Source organism: Amblyomma maculatum, chromosome 2, assembly GCF_055883805.1.
Source record: "Amblyomma maculatum isolate TAMU_Amacu chromosome 2, ASM5588380v1, whole genome shotgun sequence".
NCBI lineage: Eukaryota > Metazoa > Arthropoda > Arachnida > Ixodida > Ixodidae > Amblyomma > Amblyomma maculatum.
Window position 1 is genome coordinate 98,893,538 of NC_139345.1, and position 12,941 is coordinate 98,906,478.

Below are 12,941 nucleotides of genomic sequence, written 5' to 3' on the forward strand. Positions count from 1 at the left end.
TGGGAAGAACTCGCTGATGTTCCGGACGCTGTGCCCGAAGAAGTTGCCCTGGAGGATTTTCTCACTGTTGACGACAACGTAGCCGTGACAGCGAGCCCGTTGGACTCGGAAATTGTTGCCGACATGCTGGCATCTGGTGCGAACGAGGAGACCGAGGAGCCGCCGCCGGAGGACGATCGCCCTCGCCCGACGTTGCACGAAGCCCTCGCTGCTACCGATCTGCTGCGCCGATACTGCTCCGGAATACAGGGAAGCGGACTGGAGTTTGTGGAAATGATGTCGCGTGTGGAAAGTGCGATTCTCGCTGATGGAGTTAAATGCAGTGTTCAGGCGAAGATCACTGCCTACTGCAAATAAGTGAGCATTTATCTGCAATAAATTTCTTTTGTAGATTCATGGTGAGCGGCACGGTTTTTCTTTAGTTAGTGCGTTTTCGCTGCGCTGTCTGGACATCGTGTATAACGAATTTGGTACTGAAGTTCGTTATAAACGGGTTTGGTTATAGCGAAATACTTTATATAGCGAACAAATTGCGTTGAATTACGCAGTTCGTTATAACCGGGTTTGACTGTATCTGACTGCAGCCAAGAACATTCTTCTGACTCCAAGGCCCGGTTTTAAAGGCCTAAAAGCCCGGCCCACATTCTATATCATTCAATCAAAAATTTACAAGATGACTGATTGACATACCATGTGATGTTATGACTCTGCTTAGAGTGTTGGTGGATTTCTGAGAAAATGCTGCTTGGATTGTTGACCACTTGCCTGCAGAAACTCATATGTGCTTATCACCTTGGCTTATCAGAATATGGCTATGTTTTTAATGTGGCAGCACTTATGGAAGCAGCAATCGCCAGCCACCCTGAAAGCAACCAGCAGGTGATTAATGACCATGGACAAGAGTCGTTTCCAGGTGTAAGAACCTGCCTGTCTTGGCGGCACATAGGCCTAAGAAGGAACAGGTGTTGTTTGCATGACCCCCTCACCCCCTCTCCTTTCTTTTTGTTACTCATGTTGAAAACAGAGACATCAGAATGAAAGACAACCTACTCTGGACCACCACTGTCTTCGTTGCATCCAGAATGTCCTCGTCACTGGCAAGCTATGAGCCTGACTGCGGGGCGTTGTCTGGTGCTTGTGGTTGTGCGTTGGAAAGTGTGTGTACGCAAAAATGCCCAAGTGACCAGTATTGGGTACTCCCACCTCAAAAAACCCAGCTGATTGTAGGGAGTTTTGGTAATGTGTACTCCTTAAAAAAGCATCCACAAACCAGCGGCCTTCACTGATTAATACTCTCTACTTTGGAACTAAACTCTGATTGTATTCAGTTCGATCTTCTCATTCGAAGTCCCCTCCTAATTATGCTTCATCATTCCTGCTGTGTCTTCCACCTCAAATCCCGCTACACATAACTGGCTCGGCAGAACACGTCAGTGGAATGTCCCCCAATATTGGTAAGGCACACAGCCTTTTCCCCTAGAGTACACAGTGCAAAAACAACATGAGTTTCACTTCGAAGTTGTGACGTTCCCAGCAGAAGTCACCACCTGACTGGCCCACTGGGTTGTGTGCCATGACCAACAGCTTTCATAGTGTTATGAAAAACTCTCCGCTATCAGAGACGGGGGGAAGGGGGGGGGGGGGAACCATTCCAGGTGAACCAAAGCGTTCCCCACATTTGAGCCGGTTTCCCGAAATTCCTTGACCTTGGCCGGGCAGTTGCTGAACCCAAACATGGCAGTCATCGTCATTGAACAATTGGTAGTGTTTCTTTTTCCTGGCATTGTTCTACTTCGTTGTGTGCTTTTCCCAAGAATTGTTGTTGTTCATGTCTTGAAGTGTTAGGGCCGCACTCGCTGCGTTCGGTGGTGTTCCCCTTCCTATGACAGCCATTTCCTGGGAACTTTAACTGTACATCTTCTCACTGTCTTCTGAGGCACTTTTTCTCACTTTTATTGGCCTCTATCAAGAGTAGGCGGAAACCATTCCATTCAGCAGTTTTTCTTTTTTGCCAGACCATCCCAGTGGAACATGGAGCTGTAGACCATGTGCCTCTTTTCAAACCTGGTGCAAAGTAACCAACCCTGTTGGCATGATTGACGACTGGGCGAGTTGTATTAGTTCATCTTAAAACCAGCCAAAAGACACGACACAAAAAAGAGATAAGTACGAGACTGGGCCGACAAGACAACCAGCCTCATCTTTTCGGCATGAAGCTAAATGCCCTACCCTGCCTCTTGCAAGCATTTGGTGGTTCATTAAAAGACTTGACAGTCGCACAGTACGTCTCTGACTTGGAAGTTGGGCATCATGCATGCCTTTTGACTGCTTCCCATAGACTCCCTCATGGGTATTGAGAAGACTGTGGTGACAGGGCACTGGGAATGTAGACAATTTTCCTAATAGTTGCTGCGTCCATCTGGCAATCCCTTACGGTTAAGTATTGGTACAGTCATCTTATCACGGTACGGTATCACGGTACGGTCACCCAGCTTATCTACTGGTCTCTGAAAAATATGTGCAACAGTGTACTGATTTTACAGCACCCCAGATAGCATAGGAGTGCGGACAGTAAAAATTGGGTGATTGCCTGAGTGCTTCGTGAAAACTATTACCTTTGTCATTTTTCTCAGACATCTGGACTCTCTCTCTCCCCTCTGTGCAGGGATGCCCAAGCATTTACACCTGCCATTCCTCCCAAGATGATCCGGTACGCGGATGACGACTCCCTTCCGGAGCTGATAATGGTCAGTGTCGCATGTTTGTTTTCCTAACCAGCGTGTGTGATGGAATCAGATCCTCGTTTCAATCTGCTCCCTTGTCCGCCTTTAGTCTGCAATCGTAGTTGATGCGTGTAACATGAAGACAGCTGTCTTTCGCAACAACAAAACTGGACTAAAGGTCCCCGGAGTTCGGCAGCTGCAGCGATGACTCTGATGCGTCCCAGCCCCAGTACCTCGGACTACATCGCATCACCTTGGTTCTGCATTTTTTTTTCAGGGTTTTTCTTACGCCGAGTTGTGTCACATAACACATTGATGGATTTATGTGCCACTGTGGTCATACATAACACTGGACAGCCTCTCCTGTGTCTTGCTTGTTCTAAGACTTAATGCACAGTTCGCCTAAATCCCTGCTCATAGGAGCATGTTGGGCTTCCCGTCTTGTGAATAATGCTCAAGACCAAAGCACCTGTTGAAACCACCAGTGAGAAGGGAAGAGAGGTACGTTATTTAACGGCATTGAGTGCTTGAATAAATGCTTAAATACTGTACTTGGAGCAGCATTAGCAGTAACAGTCTTCGGTATAAAGCTTAGTGAAGTCATCAGGTACACTCACACGCAAAAATGACATCCCTCAGGGCCTGTTCACCATTTTGCACCAGCAAATGATGTGGAGAGGCCCAGAGCAACATCTGTGCCTCACTCGCTTTTTATGGAACCCCTGCTATGGTTGCAGAATAAAGCAATGTGACAGTGCAGCCTAGCAGCAATTTGCAAGTAAGCATGTTTGTGATCTGCACAACAGATTTGGACGAGCGCTACGTATAGTATGCTCTGTGTAATTGTTGGAGTCAATTTAGTCTTCAAAAGCGTGGCATATGTGGGTGTGGCGTGCATCATCAAAATAAGCAGACATTCTTCGATAGCAGCAGCATCAATTTTTATCGCTGCAATTTTGGAGCCTACCTGCATGTTAGCAGCCATCCTCAATGTAGCCTGATTGAAGTCTAGGCCGTAGATAGATGTATAGATCTGAAAAAAAAAAAAAAAGAAGACTGTGACTGTGACTTTTTGGTCAGCACTGCTGCCACTCAACGCTTCAAACCAGTGGAGGAACGTGCAGCACTCTGGAAGCGAGCATCTTTGGGGAGAGCTATCCTAGAATTACACCTTTCCCACAGTGCATTTCATGCTTGCAGCTATTCGTAGTGCCGAGATAGGCTGCAGCGTTTGTTGTACTTTCAAAACCAAACTGAAGAAACGCAACTTGTATAGATATTTTCATGGTCAGTTTAATGTGTCTCCGTGCCTTTGTACTCTGTGAATGGGCTAATTTGGCCTAAGCAACGTGAGAACTAGAACGTGAATATCAAGGCATCTGAGGTGCAGTGCTTTAGATGATATAGTTTTGAAAGTGCAGAGTGGGGGCTGCACTGTCATGTTTTATGGTGTACCACGTTTTTACTTCTTTTTCGCTGTCCACTAGCCCTGGCGTTGTCGTCGACAGCGAATAATATGAGATTCCAGCACATGCTCCAAAGTTCACTTCTGGTACCTGGTCCCCAGTTCTGAAGCCGAGGGAGTCGTTTCGCGATTGCAATTCGAGGTTACGCGATGGTTACGCGACCGAACTTTTCTTCTTACCGGAAGGACTGGCATCCCGTGTGTCCATCTGGCGTAGTCGCGTGCCCCTTCTTCCGGAGAGCGTCCGCCGCACGGCCTTGGAGCGTGCGTTTCCCGCGTTTCCCGCGTCCCGCCGCGAGCGGTTCAGCGATCTGGCGATGCTCTACCGCTCTGCTTCTGGGAAGTGCCCTCTCCACCTCCTCCCGCCCTTCGCTCGACCCACTTTGGCCGTCCTGGCAGCCGCCGGAGTGACTTGCAAAAGAAACTCCAGCGCGGCCTGCCTCTCTGTCTGGCGATAACTCTCTGGCATCCTGGTAGACCACCCTGCCGGCTGTTCCGCACTTGGCCACGATGGCGCGGCCTGTTAGTGCGCACCCTTAAGACAAAGCAGGCGTGTTTTGGTGCGCTCTTGCGTCTCCTTGAGGAATCGTTCCTTGGAAGCTGCCGGAGTGGTCTTCTAAGCGCCCTACTCGCGTCCATCTGTATATGCGAGTGTCTCTCTGCCCTCTTCCTTCCGTGGCCTCACACACCTCCTCACTTCCGCCGATGATCGTCTCATCTTAAAAGCGCGAGTGTTCTCTACTTTTCCGAAGTTTTCATCAATTCTCTCTTCCGGCGGAACTTTTTCCCATGTTTACCCTCCCTATCTCTCTCTCTCTCTCTCTCTCTCTCTCCACCTCGTTTCTGCAATGAGAGTGTAAAAACTGCGGACGTGTTTGCTTCTCCTTCCGTGCGCGTGTGCGATCTATTGCAGTTGAGTTGCGTAATTCGACGCCACCTCATCTGGATTGCTTCCCAGAATATGTGTCCCCACGCAACAGGGCCGTGTATCGCAGCAGCAGCTGCTGCCGGCCGCCGTACTGTGCAGGCTGAGAAAGGCTACGAGTATGTTGAAAGACCGCCTAGAGCACATATACTTCGAACTTCCCGCCAGATATGGCGGATTCACGGAAGACCATATAGGCCGCGAACGGAGGCGGTTCTGTGCTTTGTGGCATGCGTTTAGATGGTGTAAAGTTGTAAACTGTGTTCCCTGTATATGCTCCTAGGATCATATACAGCAACAATAGCTTACCCCACCTTGCCCTGATCGCCTTATCGGCATATAGCTGGCATTTTAGCAACTATGCAGAGTGGATTTACCTATGGGGGTGGGCTTGCCTACTCCCCCTTCCCTTTTTTTTTTCTTTTTTTTTTTTTGGGGGGGGGGGGGAATTTTCAGCGGGAAAAGTGCAATAATGGTCCCATATTTTTTTGTGGGAGAATGTTCAATCTATGGAGCGTGCGCGTAAAGGCGCCCTGATGAAATCTCGTAGTTGTTTACTGTACGAGCTTAAGTACATTCTGAGGTCGCGTCTCTGCCCCCCCTCCCCCCTTCCCCTTCTCCATTTACGCAAAATCAGCCCAGTACTTGCAAGCGATTCTGTGAGAGGGAAGGGTGCTTTGCCGCATTTACCCGTGAATTGCAGTGTGGCACTGTCTCTCCCTTAGAAGCAGGGCGGGGCTATTAGTAGGAGAGGTGAGCTGGGTTTTAGCTGGGTAGTGTTCTGCTTACCGCAAGAAAAAAAAAAAAAGGGGGGGGGGGGGGGTGGGACTCGTCAGATGCGTATATGCCTGCGCAGTTACGGTGCCTTCTCAGTCTTCCCCTTGGTAGCAGCGACAAAAAAAAAAAAAAAAAGAGAAAAAAAAAAGAAGAAGAAGAAGAAACGACCCTTTCCCCGCCTTCTTTTTAGCTATAGAAAATAAGGTATGTGTATAGAGACCGGCAGCCTCCTGTTCTTGGGCGCAGTTCCTCCGACTGGAGGGCACCGAGGGCACTGACTCGTCCGGAGGATATTTTTCTTGCTGCCAGTTTCTTGAGCATTTCTTCTGTCTTCTTTTTCTGGTGCGAGCTGTCTAATAAGTCATGGTTTGAGCTGCACACGCGATTAGCATTTACCTCTTACTTTTTGCTCTTCGAGCATGTTTTCATTCTTTGCTCTCTCTCTCTCTCTCTCTCTAGCGTGGTTTTTTGGGCTTGTTGGTACATGATTCCAATACACTATAGCGCAGCAAAAGACGAGGACACAAGAACGAGACGAACACCACGAGCACTCGTGGTGTTCGTCTCTCGCTCTTGTGTCCTCGTCTTTTGCTGCGCTATAGTGTGTTGGAATCTCTCTCTCTCTCTCTCTTTTCTTTTTTTTTTTTTTTTTTTCCGGTGCTGCAACCTCTTTCCGAGCGTTGAGAAATGTGGCCCCATGCGGGTGCCTGATCCGACAAGAATGGGGCCAGTGCTTGAAGGGCTGTAGAGGAACAAGCGAATTTCCGTCTCGAGCCTTGTCAGCTCTCTCCAACTCTCTCCAACTTATCTCTTGCTGGCTTTTCCGTAATATTCTCTCCTTCGGCGTGGTATTTGTTTTGGAAAATATGCATGAGTATACCTTCTTGTAGCAACTGCAGTTGCGATGGGGCTTGAGATGGAGTCTCCGCTGTACCCTAATTCGTATCTCTTGTACCCTTTTTAAAAGATCTGGCGCGTTGTGCATATTCGACGAGGATAACTGCTCAACACGTTTCCACTTACAGTAAGCGCAAGGTTTGCATCTAGTTACAGAATTCTGGTCAAAAAAGGGGGGAAACTTTAGGTAACTATAAATTTTTCCCCTCCTTGCCGCTGTACCTGTTTTGTGCTCGCATGAGCATGCCTTACTTTCTTTTTTACGTGATGGCACCTAGCAGGAGAGCGGAGCTTTTTTCAGAATTAGTATCGATTTGAGACGCAAAAGTTTGTAGACGCTTATACCCTTATAGTTACATAAACCGAGGTTACCAACTTGAACCGAAGTTAACATGAATCCGCAATCCGCCGCCGTTCTCGTTTACAGCAACCATTGCCCTTTGGGCGCAGGAAACGAAACGACGCTATGTTCGGCAGAACAATGCTCTACTCCATTTGAAAATGTCATATTTATTTATTTATACCTCACAGGCCCCCAAAGAGCATTGGGTGAGAGGGCACATAGAAAAATGAATGTACTGAAATAATATTGTTACGGACGATCAAGAAAGAAGAACCGGGCACTGGTGTAGGCAGGCGCGCTCGAGCTAGGTCCGCCATCTTTCATTGAACGTCATCTACCATCGCCATCGGTCATGTTCTGTCGTCTCTCTTCATCGGCTTGCCGCATCGTAACAATATAATGAAGGCATAATTGAGCTCTAATTAATGCGCACAGGCGCCGCACGGGCTTCGTCATCTTGAAAATAGCATCACATCACTAGTGTTACGAGAACACTGCGTAGGCCAATGGCACTTAATACACTGTCGCCTCTTCTAGTGGCTCCATTCGTTAAACGTGGGGGCGGATTAGGGTTTGCTGCGCTCGGCGATGACGCACGCCGAACTGCCTGCATGGAAGCTTCGGCGGCGCACCTTTGGAGATCTTCGCGCCGTGCCCCGAGCCGTGGGCGTCTTGCGCGGATTTGACCGGCAGAAAGGCGCTGCCCACTGCGCGTGGGCATTTGACGGACGCTTCCGATGCCGCATGAGTGGGTTCACGCTGTTGACCGATTGATGGCCGTGCTATAGCACGGCCATCAATCAAGTAAAAAAAAATATCCTTGACTCACGACGGACTCTCCTACATACGCCCCCCAATTTTTGAAAAAAAAAAAAAGAAAAAAGAAACCGAATTCATGTTCCATGTTCAGTTTGACGTGGTCTTTCGGCTAGGAGTGGAATCAGCACCGGTGGCTTAGTGGTTAAAGTGCTTGACTTCTGTGCTTGACATCTGTGCTTGATATTGCGAAATCTGATCCCAACTGTGGCGACGATCGGATATATACCGATGGAGCCTTCCACTGTGCTGTATTTTGCATCCCGTCCTTCGGTCATTATTTACCCCCACGATGCCATTCATGCGCGCTAACCGCGCTCAGTATTAGTTCCAACGCATCTCGAGTGATCCTTTTGTGGCTTCCTCTTACAATAAATTAATGTGCATTTAGACAGGTCGTCCAGCTGGTAAAAATATTGAATAGGCATTGTTCCAATTTTTGACAGCGTATTCTGAGCAACGTTAATTGTAGTAACTACGTTTCTCGAACTGAGTGCCACCCGTTTTTCCGCGCGTTGCTGCTTACATTGAGCGCGATGGTTTGAGAAAGGCGCTACCGCGCTTAACCCCCCCCCCCCCCCCTTTCTTTTTTACCTCTGCCCCCGTGTCTCGATGTTGCGCACTGTTGGGTACTGTCAGGTCCACGTGGGCCGTTTAGTATCCAAACTACTTCACTCGCACGGACGGCCTCGGCGCCGAGATCATAAAAAGCCGCAGCTCTCAACTGACGTAATTCGGATTGAGAAAACCCAAACCGACCTCCACGACGAGGTTAAAATAAAGTTTCATCCGTGAGCGAATTTCTTTAAAAAATTTTTTTTGCTGCCTTCAGAATAAGCGGAGCGACAGTTTGGAGGATCGGAGAACGGAAAAGAAAAGTAGAAAGCCGACGGAGTCAGTGCGGAAGTAGAAGTGCCGCCCAGATAACTTTTTCTTTTCTTTGTTCCCTTTTTCTTTCTTTCTTTCTTATTTCTTTCTTTCTTTCCTGTTTTTAATCATCCGCCTTCTGCGCGGCGATTTATTATCATCGTTTTTTGCTAGACTGTGGTGTCTTCGGTTGTTTTTTTTTTTTTATGGACATGACGGGCTCGGTGATTTTTAAGGGGTGTCATCATCACCTCGCTCACGTTTCCGTTTTTTTTTTTTCTTCTCTCTTTCTCTCTCTCTCCTCCGTTGCATCACATTTGAACTTCCACGCACCGTTTCGCGGCAGCCCTCTGGTCGCGCTCGAGTTTCGCCGAAGACTTTATTAAATTGCGCGCTTTCCGTTCCGGTCGTGCGGAGGCGATACGGCGCTTCGAACACTTGGGCCCGGGGAAAAGAAAACGCCAAAAGATTGGGAACGAGAAATGACAGAGGGAGAAGGAATGAAGAAAGAAAGTAAGGAAGAAAAGGAAAAATCGTATATTCTAAAATGCGCAAATAACCCGGTGGAGCGCGCAGAACAGGTTTATGTTCTGCGCTCCCATCGGATGTTTCGCCATCCCGTATACGTCACGTCCTCCTCCGACCGCCTCCGTTCGGCGCTCAAGCGACGTGGTGGGATTTGGGGGGTCCCCCGCTCGTAGTAACGTTGGCTCGGCCTACGTTTTATCGGCAACCGGAGCGTGGTCGCCTCGATGAACCGACATTTACGTTCGCGCTCGCGGTCGCCGACATTTTGGCGAGTTTCTTTCTATCTTTGCTTTCGTCTGATTTTTTTTTTTTCTCCCTCCCTGACGTCAACGTCCGTAGACGACGTTCTTCCCACGCTAGGACTTTTTTTTTTTCTGCATTGGTTTGCTTGTCAGTGCGCGGCTGCCTGCCGTAGTATTCAAATTTTACTTTCGTTTGTTTTCCATTCCTGTTTTTGGAAATTTATCTATTCGTGACGACGCCGTGTGCGCGTTCTGCGTTCCGTTTGTTGTTTCTGCCCTTGCTGTCTATTTTTTTATTTTTTTTTTCACTTCGAAGTTTATTTTCATGGAAGCTTTACTGAATACAAAGCGCTTTCCCGACCTACAGCCAAAGGGTACTGTCAGGTCCCAGGTTGTCAGTCAGCCAGTGAGGTCCTAAATTCTGGGCTTTCTTTTTCTCTTTCGTATCGTTTTTTTTTTTTTTTTTTTTTCCTTGAGCACAGTTCTCGTGTTGCAGACCGTTTTCTTGTTATTACTTTATGCACCTGCCGTTTCTTGATGAAATTTAAATGTACGTGGCACGTAGTAAACTGCTCTTATGAACAGGTTCGAAAAAAACAAAGGGGGGGTGGGGGGGGGTGGGGGAGTGACTTTGCAGCGCTGTGGTGGGGAAATCATAATATAAAAGGAAGGCCAAACGGTGACCGTGGAGACATGGTGCCGCTGGCCGGTGACAGAGTTCTGGCCGCAGGCCAGGACCTGTGGCGACGACGTCACCAGTGCTGTCTCTGTTGAGCCACGCTCGCCCCCTTTGGGGTTTGCTTGCTTGCGTGTCGTCCCTGGGTCGCTCTCTCCCTCGCAGTGCATTCTCTCTCTCTCCTCTGTTTTCTTTTCTCGTACCCTTCGCCTACGGCGAAATAGGTCACAGCTCCGTTGTTCGGACTGGTATACGTGTCATCTTCCGTTCACCGTTTCGAATTCGACGAATATATGCGAGCTGTATTGCTTGTGAGCCTTTCAAAGACGTTTGCACACACACACACGAACGAACGAACGCGCGCGTGTAAGAGTTTCTTGTCGGGTCGAGACGCAAGGGTCAATGGGTAAAATATAAAATAAGGAAACAGCTACAGTCCCTGTAAAATAGTCATTGTGCAGAAACCGTCAGTCACGGAATTGTCTGGTGGTATGCTTTTGAAGAGCTGTATTGTTTGTAGGCTTTCGCAATACGGGCGGAGGAGAGGAGGGGCAGTAGTATACGTGCGAAAAAAGGCGAGACAAAGAGGAGAAGTGGACAGCGACGGTGCACGTATATTACTGTCCATCATGGTTCACCAACTCGCCCAATCAGCCGTTCTTCTACAGAGGAGGGGGTTGATTCAACCATTTTTATCATAATCAGTTGTGGTGGTCCTTCACGCTTATACAAGGCGAAGCGGTAAACGCAAAATTAGTGCATGTTTCTTTCTGGCAGCTTGCACCGTTATAGATTAACAGCACTGTGCATGGTATACGCAAAGGGCGCATCATGAAATGTTCGTCAGTCTGGAAACGGATGCAGTCAGCAGATTAATGGGGAGAAGTTCGAAGTGTGAAGGGAACACATACGTCTACCAGAGGGTGCGAGGCGTGAGCATTTTACAGCGAATGCTGCTGGAAGCGATAGTTATGTTTCGATATGGCCGTCGAGGTCGCTTGTTCACTCCTTCGCCCTTGAAAAAAGAGATGCGATCGAGCTCCGGAAGTTTTCCCTTTTTTTGCATTTTGTGAGTCGTTACGTTGTTGAGTGCGGTCAGTACTAGATTGCTCACGCAGCGAGTGTTCGCTGGCCGACTTCTGGCGACTGCCATTCCACGCCCGCCTCACCTAGTCTCTCTCGCTGCTATCTTTGCTCTATTTCAACGCACGTAATTTGTTGGGTTCTGTACGCATTTTAGTTGCATATGTGCTTCGCCTTTTGCGAAGCCCCGTGATGTCCCCTTGCTCGGTCTGCAGCGCCCGTTTATCCTTCTCGCTCGCCGTGTTGTCTCCGCCAGGTGAATACCGGGTGCTCGGTGCGGAGGTCGGAACCTGTGTTTATGCGCGACCTTCTCCTGTTTCCCGGACTGGTGCGGTAGCGCACGCACGGCTGCCTAGCCGAAGCAACTCGCTCCGCTTGCGAGCGTCGCTTCGCGCCCGCCGACCGGAGACAGCGGCGCAGGGATGCGGATTAGCGAGTAGAGAGATTACAGGAAGGCCGAGCGCGCTTCTCCACTCAACCGGGGGTTTTGTGCGCGCGCGCGGGTGGATTATTACAGTGGCGGCCGTGACCTCTCCTCTTCCCTTCTGTAGGTCCGCGCGGTCCGTTGTTTCGCCTTTTCGTAATTACTGTTTCTCTCATTTCTCGCGTGTTTTCTTTTTCCGCGTAGCGACCACGGTCGCGTGCGCATCTTGCCGCCGCGCGTCTCTCGGTTTCACGTTCTTTCCGTTCCCCTTCTTCGACCGCGTCGATCGTGCGCCTCGCTGTCGAAGTCGGGTCACGTTTTTTCCTCATGCGAGAGCAGCCCAATACACGGCGGCGTATCGGGCCCTGATCCACCGTCGCCCCCTAAATCCTCGATGTACGGCGCGTATCGCGGCGTCGTGCCGAGGCCTGCGCGTGCGACTTCCTGCAGGATTTGTTACTCTCCTCCGTTCAGGGGCGCCCGATCGCTGTGCCGGGCTGTGGTTATCGCCGGCTACCGTGTTCCGGCGCGCGTTACTGGCGCGCCAGAATTGAAACTCCTCCATTGGCCTCGGTCGCCATTTCGTGGCCTGATCAAGCGGAAATTCAACAAGTGCGTAACCGAGCTCAGAATGTTTTTTTTTTTTTTTTTTTTTTTTTTTCTATGCGTGATAATTGAACATCTAGGGGACTGTCTCACCGTTTCAGCACGAATCGGTTTCTACTGCATTCACAGCTGGCGAAATTGAATGTATTTACTTTGAATATTTTTTTTTCGTGTACCGCGTATGAAAGTGTGTCATAGGCAAACAAACAAAAATAGCTTGCGAGACAGGGCTAGCCGACTGCGCATGGCATCAAGGAGCGCGAAATAAACAGAACAATGCAAGGGGAAAAAAAAAACAATAAAAGCATTCGTCGCCAGGAGCTAGCTGCATCTGCATTTGCATAAAGTTTTTAATTCGTTCATTCCAGACCAGCACTTGTGCATGGTGAAATTAGAACCTAACTGCTTCGATGTGCAATAGCTGATCAAACGATCGCTGTCACGCAAGGTAACAATACCATACTCTCAAATCGCTGTTTGGTTGTCCCGGAGTTCTTCTCGATAGTACATGTTCAAGCTTTTGCATGCCTTCCTTTTTTTGTTACGTCATGGAGAACGTTTTCGAATGA

General features: G+C 48.9%; 1 protein-coding gene across 6 annotated transcripts in view; it reads left to right on the forward strand.

Moving 5' to 3' along the window:
* Window positions 1-12,941, forward strand: part of Ptpmeg (protein tyrosine phosphatase Meg) — a 305,511-nt gene that overhangs the window by 198,662 nt on the left and 93,908 nt on the right. For all 6 annotated transcript variants that reach the window (XM_084594816.1, XM_084594818.1, XM_084594817.1 and 3 more), the window contains one exon: window positions 2,666-2,747. In XM_084594816.1, coding sequence (XP_084450942.1) covers window positions 2,666-2,747 — 82 coding nt within the window. The remainder of the gene's footprint in view (window positions 1-2,665; window positions 2,748-12,941) is intronic.